At 36.3% G+C, this 20177-nt stretch overlaps 1 protein-coding gene across 1 annotated transcript in view; it reads left to right on the top strand.

Annotated features, from left to right (window-relative positions):
- SRPRB (SRP receptor subunit beta) overlaps positions 1 to 20177 on the top strand; it is a 38800-nt gene that overhangs the window by 4970 nt on the left and 13653 nt on the right. Inside the window, exons 5-6 of the mRNA XM_070045501.1 lie at positions 9308 to 9444; positions 16631 to 16685. Of these exons, the coding sequence (XP_069901602.1) occupies positions 9308 to 9444; positions 16631 to 16685 (192 nt within the window). The remainder of the gene's footprint in view (positions 1 to 9307; positions 9445 to 16630; positions 16686 to 20177) is intronic.

Genomic DNA, 20177 nt, shown 5'->3' with positions numbered 1-20177 from the left:
TTTGCTCTCATGGTATTCTGGAGGCATCCTGGTGTCCTGGAGTGGAAAGAGCATGGACCCTGGGGTCAGCATTTCTGGGTTGCAAGTCCACCTTCACTTGGATTATATGAGATAATATTTGAAAATATTTCTCAGAGTGTTCAGAAAGTGTTTACCCTTATTATGATGTCAGTAAATTTTTCATTTACTCTGAGGACAAATTTAGTAATGTGTAGAACTATTAAAATCTGAAAAAAGGATTTTAAAGCTAGGTGGCATCTGAGAAGATATTAAAATCCAACATTATTTATTTCTATCCATAAATTATCTAAAACTGACGCCTGAAAAGTACAGAAGAATATTTTCATATTTCTTTTAGTATTGTCCTAGTATTACTGACTCTTATTTCCTAAATTTCTTGTGCTTCAGCTTAAGATGCTTTATTCTTGTGTAGTCTCTAACACTGGTAGGAGCTTGAGGAAAATCAAAATACCACATTTCATTTATTTTAAGACACATTTTAACATCTATGAAATTGGAATGTCACTTATAGTTAATGGTGTCATAGTTTAATTGGCAGTATTTTCTTTCTTAGTTGAACCTGAAATAATATGTGTTTTAATTGATGGAATCTGGGTTGATGGAATGAGATAGTTGTTTCTTTCCTTATTTTTGAAGGTATCTTGTTTTGTATTTTGTTGTTGCTTCTTGGCCCACAAGGTGGTGGTGATGAGCAATCTGTCATAGTTGAGACTGTTGCTTGATTTGAAAAAAAAAAAAAAAAAGGGCTTCCCTGGTGGTGCAGTGGTTGAGATTCCGCCTGCCGATGCAGGGGACATGGGTTTGTGCCCCGGTCCAGGAAGATCCCACGTGCTGTGGAGCGGCTAGGCCCGTGAGCCATGGCTGCTGAGCCTGCGCGTCCAGAGCCTGTGCTCCACAACGGGAGAGGCCACAACAGTGAGAGGCCCGCGTACTGCAAAAAAAAAAAAAAAAAAAAAAAAAAAGACTATTTTTAGAGAGTTTTAGGTTCACAGCAAAATTGAATAGAAGGTACAGAGATTTCCCATATAACCCTACCCCTACACATGTCTAACCTCCCCTATTATCAGCATCCTTCACCCCAGTGGTTCATTTGTTGCAACTGATGTACCTAAGTTGACACATAATAATCGCTCAGTCTGTATGTTACATTAAGATTCACTCTTGGTGGTGTACATTCTAGGAATCTGAAGAAATGTACAATGATATGTAGTCACCACTATAGTATCTTAGAGAGTAGTTTCACTGCCCTAAAAATTCTCTGCGCTGCCAGTTCATCTTTCTCTCCCCTAACCCCTCACAACCACTCATCTTTTTATTGTCTCCATAGTTTTGCCTTTTTCACAATTTCATATAGTTGGAAACACACAGTATGTAGCCTTTTCATGTTGGCTTCTTTCACTTAGTAATATGCATTTAAGTTTCTTCCATGTGTTTTCACTGTTTGGTAGCTTATTTCTTTGTAGTGCTGAATAATATGCTATTGTCTAGATGTACCACAGTTTATTTATCCATTTACCTGTTGAAGGACATCTCGGTTGCCTCCAAATTTTGGCAGTTCTGAATTAAGCTGGTATTTGTGTACACAAAAGTTTTGGGGTAAATATCAAGGAGCACAATAGCAGAATCATATAGTAAGAGTATGTTTAGTTTTGTGAGAAATTGCCAAACTCTCTTCCAAAGTGGCTGTACCATTTTGCATTCCCACCAGCGATGAAAGAGTTCCAGTCACTCTACATCCTGACCAGCATTTAGTGTTGTCAGTGTTCTGGGTTTTGCCATTCTAATGGGTATGTAGTGGTATCTAATTGTTGTTTTAATTTGCATTTCCCTGATGACATATGATGTGGAGCATCTTTTTATATTTGCTATTTATAAGTTATTTAAATCTTGTTTGGTGAGGTGTCTGTAAAGATCTTTGACCCATTTTTTAATTAAGTTGTTTGTTTTCTTACTGTTGAGTTTCAAGAGTTCTTTTATATATTTTGGGTAACGGTCCTTATCAGATATATCTTTTGCAGATATTTTCTCCCAGTCTGTGGCTTGTTTTCTCATTCTCTTGATGTTGATTTTTGTAGAGCAGAAATTTTTATCTTTACTGAAGTCCAGTTTACCATGGATTATGTATATAAAAAGTCATTGTCAAACCCAAGATCATCTAGGTTTCCTCCAGTGTTATCTCCTAGGAGTTTTGTAGTTTTGGTTTACGTTTAGGTGTGTGATCCTTTTTTTTTTTTTTGCGGTACTCGGGCCTCTCATTGTTGTGGCCTCTCCCGTTGCGGAGCAACAGGCTCCGGACGCGCAGGCTCAGCGGCCATGGCTCACGGGCGCAGCTGCTCCGCGGCATGTGGGATCTTCCTGGACCGGGGCACAAACCCGTGTCCCCTGCATCGGCAGGCGGACTCTCAACCACTGCGCCACCAGGGAAGCCCCTGTATGATCCATTTTAAGTAAATTTTTGTGGAAGGTGTAAGTTCTGTATATCTAGATTCATTTTTTTGCATGTGGATGTCTAGCTGTTCCAGCACTATTTGTTGAAAAGACTATCTTTGCTTCATTTGTTGCCTTTGCTCCTCCATCAGAGATCACTTGACTGTATATATGAAGGTCTCTTTCCGGACTCTGTTCTATTGATCTATTCTCTCACCAATACCGTGCTGTCTTTGTTACTATAGTTTCATAGTAAGTTGGTAACATCAGTTCTCCAACTTTATTCTGCTTCAGTATTGTGTTGACTATTCTGGGTCTTTTGCCTCTCTGTATAAACTTCAGAATCAGTTTGTCAGTATCCACAAATAAGTTGCCAAGATTTTTATTGGGATTGCATTGAGTCTATAAATCAATTTGGGAAGAACTGACATCTTGACTCTATTTAGTCTTCCTATCCATGAACGTGGAATATCTCTCCATTTTTCTAGTTCTACTTCAGTTTTGTTGATCAGAGTTTCATAGTTTTCCTCATATAGATCTCATATGATTTGTACCTAAGTTTCATATTGTGGGATGCTAATGTAAATGGTATTGTGTTTTTAATATCAAATTCCATTTGTTCATTCCTGATATTTGGGTAAGCAATTCACTTGTGTATCAACCTTGTATCCTGCAACTCTGCTATAATTGCTTATTAGTTCCTGAGCTTTTTGGTTGATTTTTTCAGATCATCTACAGTCATTTCATGTGCGAATACAGACATTTTTATTTCTTCCTTCCTAATCTATATCTTTTATTTCCTGTTGTTGTCCTAATGCATTAGCTTGAAATTACAGTATGATGTTGCAAAAGCAATGGTGAGATGGGACATCCTTGCTGTGTTCCTGGTCTTAGCAGGAAATCTTTGATTTTTTTCACCATTAAGTATGATGTTAACCATTTGATTTTTGTAGATATTCTTTATCAAGTTGAAGTTCCCCTCTATTCTTAGTTTACTAGGAGGTTTTATCATGAATGGTTGTTTGATTTTGTCAAATGCTTTTTTGGATCTGTTGATACAATTGTATGATTTTTCTTTTTTAGTTTATATATCAATGAAATGATTATGTTAATTGATGATTGAACGTTGAACCAGCCTTTCATACCACTTGGTGGTTGTGATTTTGTGATTTATAATGAGAAATGCATATTTCGTCTTCATCCCTGTTTCTGGCACCGAGCTCATAAAACCCTTAGAATTTCCTAAGTGATGAGAGTGATAAATGTGTCTTTTGTTATGTTTTTGGGGTGAGTTTTGGAAAGCACCTAAGGATGGGGGCTGGGTGCCGGAAGAACCAACCATATGATTAGAGAGTTGGAACTTTTCATTCCCATCCAGGGAAGGGAGAGGAGAGAGGCTGGAGGTTGAATCAATCACCAGCGGTCAGTTGTTCAGTCAATCACGCCTATATAATTATGCCTCCATAAAACCCCAAAAGGATGAGGTTCATAGGGCTTCTAGGTTGGGGAACCAGAATGCTTCCACATGCCACCCTGCAGGGCCCAAACTCCGTGGGGACAGAGGCTCCTTTGTTCAGGATCTCACCATATGTATCCCTTCATCTGGCTGCTGATTCATATCCTTTAATATCTTTTGCAATAAACTGATAATTTAGTGAGTTAAATGAGTTTCCTGAGTTGAGCTGCTCTCACAAATTAATTGAATCCAAGAAGGAGGGGTCATGGGAACCTCTGATTTATAGCCAGTCAGTCAGAAGTACAGTTAACAACCTGGACTTCTGACTGGTGTCTGAGGTCCCTGCTACCAAATTAATCAAACCGAAGGAAGGAGTTGTGAGACCTTCGAGTCTGTAGCCTGTTGGTCAGAAGCACAGGTAACAATCTGGGCTTGTAATTGGCATCTGAAGTGGAGGGCAGTCTTGTGGCACTGAGCCCTTAACCTGCGAGATCTGATGTTACCTCCAAGTAGATAGCATCAGAATTGAGTTGAATTGTAGGGCACCCAGCTGGTGTCAGGAGCATTGCTTGGTGGTGGGGGAACCCACATCCCCCACATTGGAATTGGGTCCAGAACCAATCATGGTGTATAATTCTTCTCATACATTGTTGGATTCGATTTGCCAATATTTTCATGAGGATTTTTACATCTGTGTTTATGAGATATTTATCTGTAGTTTTCTTGTAATGTCTTGGTTTGTGTTTAAAGCAATGCTGGCCTCATAGAATGAGTAAGAAAATATTCCCTCTGTTTCTATTTTTTGAAAGAAATTATAGAGAACTTGTATATTTTCTTCCTTAAATTTTTTTAAATTGAATATTTGTGGCATATAACATTGTATAAATGTCCTTAAACATTTGATAGAATTCACCAGTGATCCCACCTGTGCTTAGTGCTCTCAGTTTTGGAAGGTTTAATTATTGATTCAGTTTCTTTAATAGATACAGGGCTATTCAGATTGTCTGTTTCTTATGTTAGTTTTGGCAGATTGCGTCTTTCAAGGAGTTGGACCATTTCATCTAGGTTATTACATTTTGGGGCATAGAGTTATTTATAGTATCCCTTGATTGTCCTTTTAATGTCCATGAATCTGTAGTGATATCCCCTTTCATTTCTGATATTTGTAATTTGTGTCTTCTCTTTTTCTTAGTTAGACTGGCTAGAAGTTTATAAATTTTATTGATCTTTTCATAGAACCAGCTTTTGGTTTTGTTGATGTTCTCCATTGATTTCCTATTTCGTTGATTTCTGCTCTTTCATTATTTCTTGCGTTTACTGTAGATTTAAATTACTCTGATTTTTCTAGCTTCCTAAGGTGGAAGCTTAGATGATTGATTTTAGGTCTTTCTTCTTTTCTAATAAATGCATTCAGTGCTGTAAACTCCACACGGTATAGAATTCTAGGTTTTGAGGATTCTTCTCTCAACACCTTAAATATTTCACTTGACTCTCTTCTTGCGTGCATGATGTCTGAGAAGTTGGATATAATTCTTACATTGCTCCTCTATAAGTAAGGTCTTTTTCCTTCTGGCTTATTGTGGGATTTTTTTCTTTATCTTTGATATTCTGTAGTTTAAAAATGATAATGGCTAGGTATAGTTCTTTTAGCATTAATCCTGCTTGGTGTTTTCTGAGCTTCTTGTGGTTTCTGTGAATCTGTGCTTTGGTGTCTGACATTAATTTGGGGAAATTTTCGGTCATTATTGTTTAAATATTTCTTCTGTTCTTTCCTCTCTTTCCTCTCCTTCTGGAATTCCCATTACATATATGTTACACCTTTTGTAGTTGTCCTGCAGTTCTCAGATATTCTGTTATGTTTTTTTAAGTCTTTGTTCTCTTTGCTTTTGAGTTTTGGAGGCTTCTATTGAGATATCTCAAGCCAGAGATTCTTTCCTTCAGTCATGTCTAGTCTACTAATAATTCCATCAAAGGCTTTCTCCATTTCTGTTAGGTTATTTTTTATCTGTAGCTTTCTTTTTAGTTATTTCTTAGAATTTCCATCTCTCTCCTTATATTGCCCATCTGTTTTTGCATGTTGTCTACTTTATCTTTTAGAGCCCTTAGCACCACAGTCACAGTTGTTTTACATTCTTGGTCTAATCATTCCAACATCTCTTCCATATCTGAGTCTAGTTCTTTTGCTTGCCCCTTCTCTTCAAACTCTTTTTTACTTTTTAGTATGTCTTGTAATTTTTTCTTGATAGCCAGACACAATATACTGGGTAAGAACTGCCCTTAGTAACGTGGTAAAGTGTGAGGGGAAGGGAAGTGTCCTGTGATTAGGTCTCAGTCTTAGTGAACCTGTGTCTCTGGACTGTGAGCTTCATACTTGATTCTCAACTGATTCCTCAGTAAGTTGTATTTTTCTGTATATATGTGTTGTTCTCTCCAATTTGGTGGGGAGTGATTTGCTGTATAACCTCACTTCTCTGATGAATCTAAGTGCTGTTGAGTTTTCAGTCTGGTTAGCTTTTTACTTGTTAGAATGCAGTGGTGACTTCCAGCTTCTTTCATGCTGGACTGGAAACTGGGAGTTGTGTGACTTTTTTTTTTTTTTTTTTATTCCTCAAACAATTGATACAAATCTAGAACTGGCAAATTTTGCTATAATTGGGTTTTAATTTCTAATTAAATTTTTTTTTCCATTTTCAATTATAAATTTTTTACAGTTCACAGTGTAATTACTCTTTGATCCAAGTATTTTGGGTAGCTAAAACGTTCAAAGTATGTAAGATACAAATGAACTCAAATCATAATCACAATAAATGCAAATTCAAAAGACATTTACTACAGTGGACCCTTGAACAGCATGGATTTGAACTGTGTGGGTCCACTTATAGGAGGAATTTTTTCACTTAATATGTACTGCACAATCTGTGGTTGGTTGAATCTGGCAATGCCAAACCTCAGATACAGAGGGCTGACCATGAAGTTACACGCAGATTTTTGACTGGAGGGTCAGGCCTCTAATCCCCACATTGTTCAAGGGTCAACTTATAGTATATTGATCTGAGGCTTCTAGTTTTTTAATCCTCCCTTTTTTGGTTAATCAAGTTTCCCTAATATCATTTTTCCCCCTCTGCTGGTTTGAAAGTATGCTATTTTTTCTTTTTTCATTGTTACCCTCTACTTTTTTTTTTTAAACTTTGATTACTTAAGTTTAAAATCAATAATACTGGTTTTCTTTCACTGGAACTTAAAATACCTTACTTTGATCTTCCTCACATCTTCCTTTCATTTTATTTCTCTTTCTTCTTTTTTAACACCCAACAGTTACTAATATTTTTCTCCATCATTCAGTGATCACCTAGAATTACCAGGATGTTTATGGATTTCTTTTTTCTCTATCGCTTCTTGCCTCTTACTCTTTCCTTTTGATTCAGTTTTCTTTCACGTATATCTTTTGGATATGTTTCCAGAAATGGTGAATAAGAGATAAAAGTTTCTCATCTTTTGTTCATTTGAAACTTTTTTCATTGGCCTTCATTTTTGAATAACTATTCTAGCCGAGTATAAAATCCTGGGTGGCAGTTATTTCTGTTTTCACATTGAAGGCATTACTCCTGACTTCAGATATCTGTTGTTGTAGATGGGAAAGCAGTGCTCAATCTAATTGTCATTTCATGATACAGAATCTTATGTTTTTTTAATCCTGTATTCAGGGGTAGATTATCCTTCTGTTTAGGGGTGATTTAGCTTTATCATGGTTGGGATTCAAGTGTGCTATTTCAGTTGAAAGATTTGTATCTTCAGTTCTGGAAAATGCTCAACAATATCTTTTTAGGTAGTTCTATTTCCAAATTCTCACTTTCACCTCCTGGAACTCTTATTAACATCATTGAACCTTATCATTTCTGCTCTTCTTGTCTCTTCTCTGTCATATCTTCCAAGTCTTTTTACCTTACATATAGTTGATATTTTCGTCTTTATTTTGTAGTTTATTATATCCTTTTCAGCTGTAGTATTCTCTGCTTAACTTTTCCATTGGGTTGTTACTAATTTTGTTCTTTACTTGTAAAAACATATCTTTCAAAATCAGCCTTTTTTTTTTAGTACTATCTTTATTCTTTTATTATGGTGTCTAGTATTCTTTTAAATAATTTAAAATATTTTACTGATTGCTTTATTATTTTTAGTTTTGAGTGCTGATTAATCTGCCTTTGTGGTTCTCCCTCATAATGGTTTATTTACTGTGCTTTGTAATTTTGATCCAGATACCCTGTTCAAGGGGGTTAGATTTTGCTGTTCATGTTGTGGTTGCTGTTTTGTTTTGTTTTTTTAAATTGCTTTAGGTTATGAAAGCCTCTCTCCAGAAGGGGTTCATATTTCCTTCTGTTGGGGGCCATAGGAGTTCATTGAGTCTGGCCCAATTTTTATATATCTTCCTGCTTGGGGATCTTACACCATGAGATAGTGTAAGTTCATACCCTGTTTCTGTGTGTGGCACAGGAGGCCTGGTGATTCAATTCTTCTTGGATTATTTTCCCACACTGTTGTCTGTTAGACTGCTTTTAAGTACTAGGCTTTGCACAGAGTGTTCAGTTCCAGCTTTCCAACTCCATGTTGGCTGTTGCACATCTCCTGGGCTTTCAAACCCTTGTTCCTAAAGCCTATTATCTGCTGTTTTCCTGGACTGCTTTGCTTTAGCTTAGATATCTCTTTATTTCTGGCACATGAGGATTCTCACTGTTGCTGCCTTAGGCTGGGCCCTGCCTGGTCACTCTGCTTCTAGTTTGATTATCCTCTTAGTTGTATTTGTAATTTAGGCACTAATATTCTTTGTAAGACAGAAAAGCATAAACTCTTTAGGTCAGTGTGTTGCACCCCTTTGCCGTCTGACCTGGTTTTCCTTCATTTCCCCACCTACCTGTGTATTAGCTTACCTTGAGTTCTCCAAAGCATGTTGTTCCACCACTTTGTGCCCTGCACATACTACTTTCCAGACAGTCTTTGCCACAGTAGTATTTTGTCTGGCTAAAATTCACTCAACTATTACATCCTCCTTTAAGTGTTCCTGACCTGGTTTTATGTAAATTATCTTCCTCTTTGTTTCTATTATAGCAAGTACAAGGTCTGTCCTAGTGTTTTATCACATGGTTTTGTATATGACAATTTGCTGGACTTGAGGGGAGGCATCATTTTCTTTTGTCTTTTTAGATACAGTCATTGATACATAGTAGCACTAAGTAGTCCTTTGTTAAGTATTTGTGTTGTATCATTACTTGTGCAGACACCTGTATGTGAGTTTGTTTTGTTTTAATCATTAGGATTGAATTGGGCAAAATTAAGGGTATCATTTTTCAATATAATGCTGCACTATTGCATGCTCACATGGCAGTTTTTCTTTTTTTCCCCCTCCAGGGCTATTGTGTTTGTTGTGGATAGTGCAGCCTTCCAGCGAGAGGTGAAAGATGTGGCAGAGTTTCTGTATCAAGTCCTCCTTGACAGTATTGGTCTGAAGAACACACCGTCATTCTTAATCGCTTGCAATAAGCAAGGTACTATCATGTTTTCTGGTAATAATAGTTGAGATTTTTCTGCGATTGCTACTAAGAATTAATACAGTTATCTACAATTGTTATTACTGAGGATTAGAGATGATTGCTAATGAACTATAAATTAAGGATTTTAAATCTTAAAATTTATTTATACTCCAGCATTTTCATTAGTCTCCCTTATCAGGCTGTTCTAAGGAGCGACAAAGGAGTGATGGTTATCATTTATTCTTTGATACAGTGTTTTATTTTTAATCGTAAATCATTTTAATTTACCAAGTTAAGTTCATCAGATCGAAAATATGTCGTATCAGATACACAGTTGAGGAAGGACAGGATGGAGTCTCTCCTTTTAAACAAGTTTGCCATCTAGCACATTTCATCAAGGAGAGTTTGCAACCTTGTAAGAATGAAAAACATTTTAGTCTCAGCCAGTAAAACTAGGCTTCAGTTTTATTACCTTTAAAATCAAATTAGGAGTGATGTCAGCATCATGAGGTGTGAGACACCTTCTTTGTCTCTCCCCTTCATTCTACAACTAGTAAAACATCCAAAACTCAACAAAGGTTCCTCTGCCCAACACACTAGAATGCTGGAGAGATCCACAAGTCTACTTCTGAAGGTGGGTGGACTGGAACACATGGAGGAGGTAGAACTGGGGGAACAGTGGAAGAATGTCTACAATCTTAGCCTCTGGCCACAGTGGCTGAGCCTGAAGCCCCGGAGAACCCTATAGCAACAGGGAAGACAGCACACATGGCTCCAGCCTCCTGGCTGCAGTAGCTCCTTTGGCCACAGGGACCCGCAGCAGCAGTGGTGGTGGGGCCTGTGACCCCAATCCCCTGGCTCATGGCAGTGCTGTATGCAAACCCGACAACCCCAGATGTGGCGAAGGTGTCCGTGACTCTGTCTCCTTCACTTTTCCCCACACCCCCCCCCACTGCTCAAGCAGTGACAGTGAGGGTACCAGTGACACATCTGGCAGAGGTAGTAGAGGGTGGAAAGTGCCAATTCTCAAATATGGTCAGAGGCAGCTCAGGTAAGAAAAGCCAAAAACCTGTGCTATAGCAAGAAAAAGAAAAGAAAGGTCTCTATTTTCCAACTTGTTGAACTGTAAGAATCAAGGAGGAAAAAAAAAGCTTTACCTACATAAGAAAGGTATTTGCTACTTCAAATGCACTGGCAGAGGAACAGTTTGTCAAGTACCATGTAAAACCACAGTACACAGTGTAACGAAAAGAAAATGACAGTTCTCCAGCAGCCAAACTTAAGTCATGGAAGATTGTAATCTAACTGATAGAGAATTCAAAATAGCTGTTATGAAGAAACTAAACAAGCTACAAGAGAACTCAGGAGGGCAGTTCAGTGAGCTCAGGAATAAAATTAATGAACAGAAGAAATACTTTACCAAAGATATTAAAAGTCTAAAAGAGAACCAAACAGAAGTTCTGGAGCTGAAGATGTCAATAAATGAGATGAAGAATGCATTAGAAAGCACTGGAAATAGAGCAGACCATATGGAAGAGAGAATTAGTGAGCTTGAATATAGAGATCTAGAAATGATTCAAGTAGGAGTGGCAAGAGAACTAAGATTTTTTTAAAAATAAGATTTTATGAGAACTATCCAACTTCATTATCCTTCATAAAGATAATGGTTATCCCAGAGGAAGAAGAGAGGGAGAAGAGAGCAGAGAGTTTATTTAAAGAAATAATAGCTGAGAATTTCACAAAGCCGGGGAAGGAACTGGATATACAAGTCCATAAAGCTAAGAGGACATTTAATTATCTCAATGCTAAAAGGTGTTCTCCAGGACACATTATGTTAAAATTGTCAAAATTCAATGATAAAGAATTTTAAAGGCATCTGGAGGAAAAAAGACAGTAGCCTACAAAGGAACCCCTATTAATCTATCAGCGGATTTCTCAGCAGAAACTGTATAGGCCAGGAGAGGATGGGATAGCCTGCTCAAAATATTATAAGACAAAACCTCTGCCAAGAATCCTTCCAACAAACTTATCCTTGAGATACAAAGGAGAAATAAAGACTTTCCCAGACAAAAGCTGAGGGAGTTCATTACCAGTAGACCTGCCTTACAAGAAGTGTTGGAAGGAGCTCTCCTACCTGAAACAAAGAGGCAAAAGTACGCAAAACTTTGAGTAAGGTGATAAATAGATAGAATCAGAAAATTGCAACTTTACATCAGAATAGGTTGTTAATTATAAAGGTTAAAGGGGAAAAAGCAGTAAAAATAATTATAGCTATTGCAGTTTGGTAATGAACTCACAATATAAAAAGGGATAATTTGAGATGACAAAAATGTAAAAGGGGAAGAGGAAAAGAACAGAACCCATATAATGGCAAATGAAGATAAGATCCTATCAGCGGAAAAAGGACTGTTTTATCTATGAGATGTCTTATACAAACCTGATGGTAACCACAAAATGTAAGTCTAGAGCAGAGACATGAAACTAGGAGGAAACTAGTAAACCACCAACTAAGATGTCAGGCAGAAACAATGGAGATATAGAGCAAACAAAAGATACAGAGAAAACAAAAGATAAAATGGCAGTACTAGTCCTTATTTATCAATAATCACCCTAAATATAAGTGGATTGAATTCACCAATCAAAAGACACAGAGTGGCTGGATGTATTAAAAAACAAGACCAGCTATGTCCTGTCTCCCAGAGACTCATCTCAGCTCTAAAGACAAACGTAGGCTCAAAGTGAAGGGATGGAGTATGATACTCCAAGCAGATGGCAGCCAAAAGAAAGCAGGTTTAGCCATCTCAGATCAGATCAAATAGACTTCAAGCCAAACAAGAGAACAAGATGGACTTATATGATGATAAAGGGGACAATCCATCAAGAAGATGTAACATTTATGAATATATAAACATCTAACATAGGAGCACTAAAACATGAAAGGAATTATTAACAGATCTAAATGAAGAAATTGACAGCAATAATGGTAGGGGAGTTTAACGTCCCACTTACATCAATGAATTGATTATCTAGACAGAACGTTAACAAGGAACCATTGGCCTTAAATGAAGTATTACATCAGGTGGAATATATACACACACACACACACATACATACATACATACATACATATATACATGTATATAAATAAAACATTCCATCCCAAAGCAGCAGAATACACATTCTTCTCAAGTGCACATGGAACATTCTCAAGGATAGACCATATGCTGGGACACAAAACAAGTTTCAATAAATTTAAGATTGAAATCATATCGAGCATCTTTTCCTACCACAAAGATTTGAAACTAGAAATCAACTACAAGAGGAAAGCTGAACAAATCACAAATATGTGGAGACTAAACAACATGCTACTGAACAACTATTAGGTCAATAAGGAGGAAAGGAGGAAATAAAAATCCCTGAAGATAAATGAAAATATGTCATACCAGATCAATAGGATGCATCAAAAGCAGTACAAGTTTATAGCAATACTTGCCTACCTCAAGAAACAAGAAAAATCTCCACAGTCCTTACACCTAAAGGAACTAGAAAAAGAACAAACTAAGCCCAAAGTCAGTAGAAGGAAGGAAATACTAAAAGCCAGCAGAAATAAATGAAATAGAGACTAAAACGATAGTAGAAAAGATCAATGAAACTAAGAGCTTGTTCTTTGAAAAGATAAACAAAATTGACAAACCTTTATCTAGACTAACTAAGAAAAAAAAGAGAGGAGGCTTATATAAATAAAATCAGAAATGAAAGAGGAGAAATTACAACAGATCCCACAGAAATACAAAGGGTTATAAGAGAATACTGTGAATAACTACACCAACAAATTGGACAGCCTAGAAGAAATAAATACATTCTTAACAACCAACCTTCCGAGACTGAATCTTGAAGAAATAGAAAATCTGAATAGACTGATAACTAGGAAGGAGATTAAAACAGTAATCAAAAGCCTTCCAAAAAAACCAAAAGTCCAGGACCAGACAGCTTCACTGGTAAATTCTACCAAATGTTCAAAGAAGATTTAATACCCATTCTTCTTAAACTATTCCACTTATGATAAAGACAATAAAATGGGTATAGAAAGAATGTACCTCTACATAATAAAGGCTATGCATGTCAAACCCACAGCTGACATCATACTCAACTGTGAAAAACTGAAAGCTATCCCTCTAAGATCAGGAACAAGACAAGGATGCCCACTCTTGCCACTCTCATTCAACATAGCTAAAGACTCCACCAAAAACCTATTAGAAATAATAAGTGAATACAGTAAAGTTGCAGGGTGCAAAAGCAATATACAAAAATCTGTTGTGTTTCTGTACACCAACAACAAACAAGCAGAAAGAGAAATTAAGAAAACAGTCCCATTTAAAATTGCAGCAAAAACAATAAAATACCCAGGAATAAATTTAACCAAGGATGGGAATTCCCTGGTGGTCCAGTGGTTAGGACTCCACACTTTCACTGCTGAGGGTGCAGGTTCAATCCCTGGTCAGGGAACTAAGATCCCACAATACAGTAAAAACTATAAAACATTGTTGAGAGAAATGGAAGACACAAAGAAATGGCAAGATATTTCATGCTCATAGACTGTAAGAATTAACATTGTTAAAATGTCTATTTTACTTAAAGCAATCTGCAGATTCATTGCAGCAATCCCTGTCAAAATCCTAATGACATTTTTTGTAGAAATGGAACAAAAATTCCTTACATTTGTATGGAACCATGAAAAACTATGAATAGCCGAAGCAATTCTGAGAAAAAGGAACAAAGCTGGAGGTATCACATGCCCTGATTTCAAAATATTACTACAAAGCTATAGTAATCAAAACAGCATGGTATTTGGCAGAAAAACAGACATACAGGTCAATGGAACAGAATTGAGAGCCCAGAAATAAACATATGGACAGTTAATTTACAACAAAGGCGCAAAGAACATACAATGGAGAAAGAACAGTCTCTTCAGTAAATGGTGTTGGGAAAACTGTACAGCCACATACAAAAGAATGAAAGTAGACTATTATACCATACACAAAAATTAACTGAAAAGTGTATTAAAGACTTGAATAGAAGACCTGAAACCATAAAACTCCTAGAAGAAAACAGGGAGTTCAGACTTTGACATGGGATTTAGCAATATGTTTTTGGATCTGTCTCCTCAGGCAAGGCAAACAAAAACAAAAATAAACAGGTGGTACTATATCAAACTAAAAAGCTCTGCACAGCAAAGGAAACCATCAACAAAATGAAAAGACATCCTACTGACTGAGAGAAGATATTGTCAAATCATATTATCTGATAAGGGGTTAATATCCAAAATATATAAAGAACCCATACAACTCAACAACAACAAAAAACCTGATTTAAAAATGGGCAGATAACCTGAATAGATGTTTTTCCAGAAAAGATATACAAATGGTCATTAGGCACATAATGAAGATGTTCATCACTAGTGAAGATGAACATCATTAACTATTAGGGAAATGCAAATCAAAGCCACAATTAGACATTACCTCACACCTGTTAGAGTGACTGTTGTCAAACAGAGAAGAAATAACGTGTGGGCGAGGATGTGGAGAAAATGGAACCCTTGTGCACTGTTGATGGGAATGTAAATGCAGCCACTGTGGGAAACAGTATGGATAGTCCTCAAAAAATTAAGAATAGAGCTACCATGGGATCCAGCTGTTCCACTTCTGGATATTTATCCAAAGATAATGGAAACACTAACTCAGAAAGATATTTGCACCTACTACTGTATGGTGATGGATGGAAACTAAATTTTTGATAGTAATCATGGTGTAGTGTATACACAAATTGAATCATAATGTTGTACACATGAAACATGTTATAAACCAATGTTACCTCAATAATGAAATAATCTCTCTTTTCTAAAAAACTAAAAATAAGATAGACTAGTTGATCTTTAGTCCTCTTTCAGACCTAATATTCTCATTCTATGAAAAGCTCAATGCATTTCTCAAAGGTGAGCTAGTAGTAACCCTAACAATGACTTATCATGAATCAGTCTTGGGGTCATTACCTGACCTCTTTATTTCTTCTATATTTATTTGGCTTCTGCTGGTGCCAAACCAGTGCTTTTTTATTACTAAAGTGCACTTGGTGCCGTAACATACCACCTTAGTATCAGCTGGAAATGTTCTTGGTTTAGTTTTATATGACAGGCAGGGTATTTCTACTGGAGTGAAGGGTCTTGTTAAAATCACAAAGCTGGTAGCTTCTCTTCTTGTTACATTGGCTGGACTTATGTATACAATATATGTGTTGATTTCAAATGTCTGTAAGATGTAGAAAACTTCTGTGAAAGAGCTCAAATTTAGGGTCACCAGCTTAATTGTAAGCATAATTGTAATATAAATATTTGTGCAAATATAAAGCTTACTTTGATAATGGAATACTAGTGATAAAAAGCTCTTTAAGCGGGCTTCCCTGGTGGTGCAGTGGATAAGAATCTGCCTGCCAATGCAGGGGACACAGGTTTGATCCCTGGTTCAGGAAGATCCCACATGCCACGGAGCAACAAAGCCCATGTGCCACAACTACTGAGCCTGTGCTCTAGAGCTTGTGAGCCACAACTACTGAGCCTCTGTGCCACAACTACTGAAGCCCACAGCCTAGAGCCCGTGCTCTGCAACAAGAGAAGCCACCGCAATTAGAAGCCCACACCCTGCAACAAAGAGTAGCCCCCACTCGCCGCAGCTAGAGAAAGCCCGTGTGCAGCAACAAAAACCCAACACAGCCAAAAATAAATAAAATAAGAATAAAAATAAATTTTTAAAAAAAAGCTCTTTAAAAAAATGGTGAGGTTGGTGGGAGGGATAAATTGAGAGTTTGGGATTGACATATACTTATTACTATATTTAAAAGAGATAACCAACAAGGACCTACTGTATAGCACAGGGAACTCTGCTCAATATTCTGCAATAACCTAAATGGGAAAAGAATTTGAAAAAGAATAAGATATATGTATATGTGTAACTGGATCACTTTGCTGTACACCTGAAACTAACACAACATTGTAAGTCAACTATAATCCAATGTAATATAAAAATTTTTTTAAATGGTGGGGCAAAGAAACTTACTGGTTTAAATAGGAATTTTCCATATGTGCAAGAAGTCTTGGGAAAAGACCCCTTCTGCTTTAAACAACAGCAGTGTCTTTATTTCTTTACAGACATTACAATGGCAAAATCAGCAAAGTTAATTCAGCAGCAGCTTGAAAAAGAAATGTAAGTAAGAATAAGTCCTATTGGTTAACTGTATCTCTTAACACTTAGGAAATATGTATATATTGCTTAAGGTCTTTGGTTTTGTATGGTTACCACAATTAGCCTGAAGATTGGTGTGAAAGATACTTGTTAAATAATTGACAACAGAATTAATGGAACTGTAAAAAGTATTAATGGGATGTTTATAGATATTTAAAATTTTCGTGGAAAGAAAATCTCAAGTTTATTGCAACTACAGCTCAATTTGTTTTCCCACTGTTTCTAGACCTAGTTTATAGTAGATATGAAAGGATTTAAAAACTAAATTTGAAAGCCATGGAAATTTTTGTTGACAGAACAAGAAAGGAACACTTCAGAAGAATATAAAAATCTATGATACTATTTTGTAGTGTGTTTCTTGTTTTCAAGCTATGTGGCGATATCATTTAGCTTGATTTTAGTGTTTAAAAATTTGTGAATTGAGCTATAAGCTTTTGAATTTTAAGGAATCTATGTCTCTGTGTTCTGCTGATTTGTAAGAGTTAGCTAACAGGTTGCTTACATAGGAGATACAATCAACATTATAATAGAGCAAGTTATGTTTTCTTATGCTGTTATGTAAGGATATTTTTAATAAAAAAATCTGATAAGGAAAAATTGTACAAACTCAACTTTTAGTAAATTTTTTCCAATTATCATTTACATTCTCCTTTGCTCATTTAATAAGCACCTATAATTTGTCTAACATATGCCATGACCTGCTCTAGGATGTGACTATAAGAAGTGTGATGTTGTTCCTGTACTCAGGAGCTTAGAGTCTAGTAGAATATGGTTTGCTTCAGGGGTTGACAAACTCCTGCTGAGGGTCTGCCAACAAAGAGTGGTTTTGCATTTTTATAGGACAGGTAAGAAAAGAAGAAAAGTAGAAAAATATGTGGCAGAGACTAAATATCACCCACTAGCCCAAAATATCTAATTTATGGCTCTTTACAGAAAAATTTTACCAGCCCTGGTCTGTCATTTTCTGTGGCTTTTTTTTTTTCAATTGAGAATGATATATTCAATCCCATGTGCTTTAAACTTTTTAATATATAATAGAAGAAAAGTTAGCCATTCAATTAGATTTATCAAAGACATCATGCCTTCAAATTGAATATCAAAAGAACATTTTAACCCCTTTATTGAGGTATAATTGATATGTAAAAAGCTGTGAATATTTAATGTATACAACTCAATTTGGGGATAAGCATACACCTGTGAAACCATCATCACCATCGAGGCCATAAAAATATCCATTACTTCCCAGAGTTTCTTCCTACGTACTTCATTATTTGTGTGTGTATGTATTTCATGAGAACACTTAACATAAGATCTACCCTATTAGCAAATTTTAAGTGTACAGTGAATACTATGCTATATATTAGATCTCTAGCACTTACTTATTTGCATAACTGAAACTTTATACCCTTTGACCATCATCTCTCCATTTCCCCATGCCCCCCACCTTGGTGACCACCATTCTACTCTTTGCTTCCATGTGTTTGACTGTTTTAGATTCCACATATAAGTGTAATTAATCATAATGGTAGTTGTCTTACTCTATGTTATTTCACTTAGCATAATGTTCTCTAGGTCCATCCATGTTGTCACAAATGGCAGGAATTTCTTCTGCAGGGCTAAATAATATTCCATTGTATATATGTTCCACATTTTCTTTATCTGTTCATCCTTCGATGGACATTTAGGTTGCTTCCATATATTGGCTATTGTTAATAATGCTGCAATGAACATGGAAGGCATATACCTCTCCGAGATCCTGATTTCAGTTCCTTTGGATAACTACCCAGAAGTGGAATTGCTGATTCATATGGTAGTAGTTCTGTTTGTAATTTTTTTGAGGAATCTCAGTGCTGTTTTCTGTAATAGCTGTACCAATTTACATACCCACCAACAATGTACCAAGGTTCCCTTTTCTCCGTATCTTTACCAACACTTATCTTTTTTTTTCTAATGTTAGTAATTCTGTCAGGTGTGAAGTGACATCTCATTGTGGTTTTGATTTGCATTTCCCTGATGAATAGTGATGTTTAGCATCTTTTCATGTACTTGTTGACTATTCGTATGTCCTCTATGTTCAGGTCCTTTGCCCATTTTTTAAATTGGATTATTTGTTTTTTTTGTTACTGGGTTGTATGTTTTGGGACAGATCCAAAAACATATTGCTAAATCCCATATTTTGGATATTAACCCTTATCAGATATATGGTTTGCAAATATTTTCCCCCATTCCATAGGTTACCTTTTCATTTTGTTGATTCTTTCCTTTGCTGTGCACAAGCTTTTTAGTTTGATATAATCACACTTGTTTATGTTTGCTTTGTTATTTGCTTTTGGTCTCATATCTTAAAACTAATTTCGACAACACCAATGTCAGTGAACATTTTCTTCTTGGATTTTTATGGTTTCAGGTCTTATATTTAAGTCTTTAATCCATTTTGAGTTGATTTTGTGTATGGTATAACATACACAGTTTCATTCTTTTGCATGTAGATATCCAGTTTTCCCAGCACTATTTATTGAAGAGACTATCCTTTTCCTATAGTATACTCCTGTCATCCTTGTTGAAGATTAGTTTACTGTATATGCATAGGTTTGTGCTGGGCTCTCTATTGTATTCCATTGATCTATATGTCTTTTTATAGTACCATATTGTTTTGATTACTATAGGTTTACAATATAATTTGAAATCTGGAAATGTGATGCCTCCAGATTTATTGTTCTTACTCAAGATTATTTTGAGTATTATAGTTCTTTTGTGGTTCCATATGAATTCTACCATTGTTTCTTCTATTTCTGTGAAAAATTCCATTGGAATATTGATTGAGATTCCATTAAATTTATAGATGGAGATTTTTTTGTTTGCATCGGGTCTCAGTTGCGGCACGTGGGATCTTCGTTGCGGCATGTGGGATCTTTTGTTGCAGCCTGCGGGCTTCTCTCTAGTTGTGGCGCGCAGGCTCCAGAGAGTAGTTTGGGGAGAGTGGGCTTTGTAGTTTGCGGCACGTGGGCTCAGTAGTTGTGGTGTGCGGGCTTAGTCGCCCCGCGGCATGTGGGATCTTAGGTCCCTGACCAGAAATAGAACCCACATCCCCTGCATTGGAAGGCAGATTCTTAACCACTGGACCACCAGGGAAGTCCCCTATAGATGGACATTTTAACAATGTAAATTATTCCAATATATGAACAAGGGGCATTTTTCCATTTATTTGTGTCTTCAGTTTCTTTCATCACTGTTTTGTAGTTTTCAGTGTACAGATCTTTCACCTACTTTGTTAAATTTATGCCTAAGTATTTTATTGTTTTTGATGCTATTATAAATGGAATTGTTTTGTTAATTTCTTTTCCTGATAGTTCATTAGTAGTGCATAGAAACAGAACTTGTTTTTGTGTGTAGATTTTGTATCCTGCAATTTTACTGAATCTGTTAGTTCTCATTTTTGGGGGGGTCTTTTAT

This window comes from Globicephala melas, chromosome 4, assembly GCF_963455315.2.
Source record: "Globicephala melas chromosome 4, mGloMel1.2, whole genome shotgun sequence".
Taxonomy (NCBI): Eukaryota; Metazoa; Chordata; class Mammalia; order Artiodactyla; family Delphinidae; genus Globicephala; species Globicephala melas.
The sequence above is the reverse complement of the archived record's forward strand: the minus strand, read 5'-3'. Positions and strand labels throughout refer to the sequence as shown.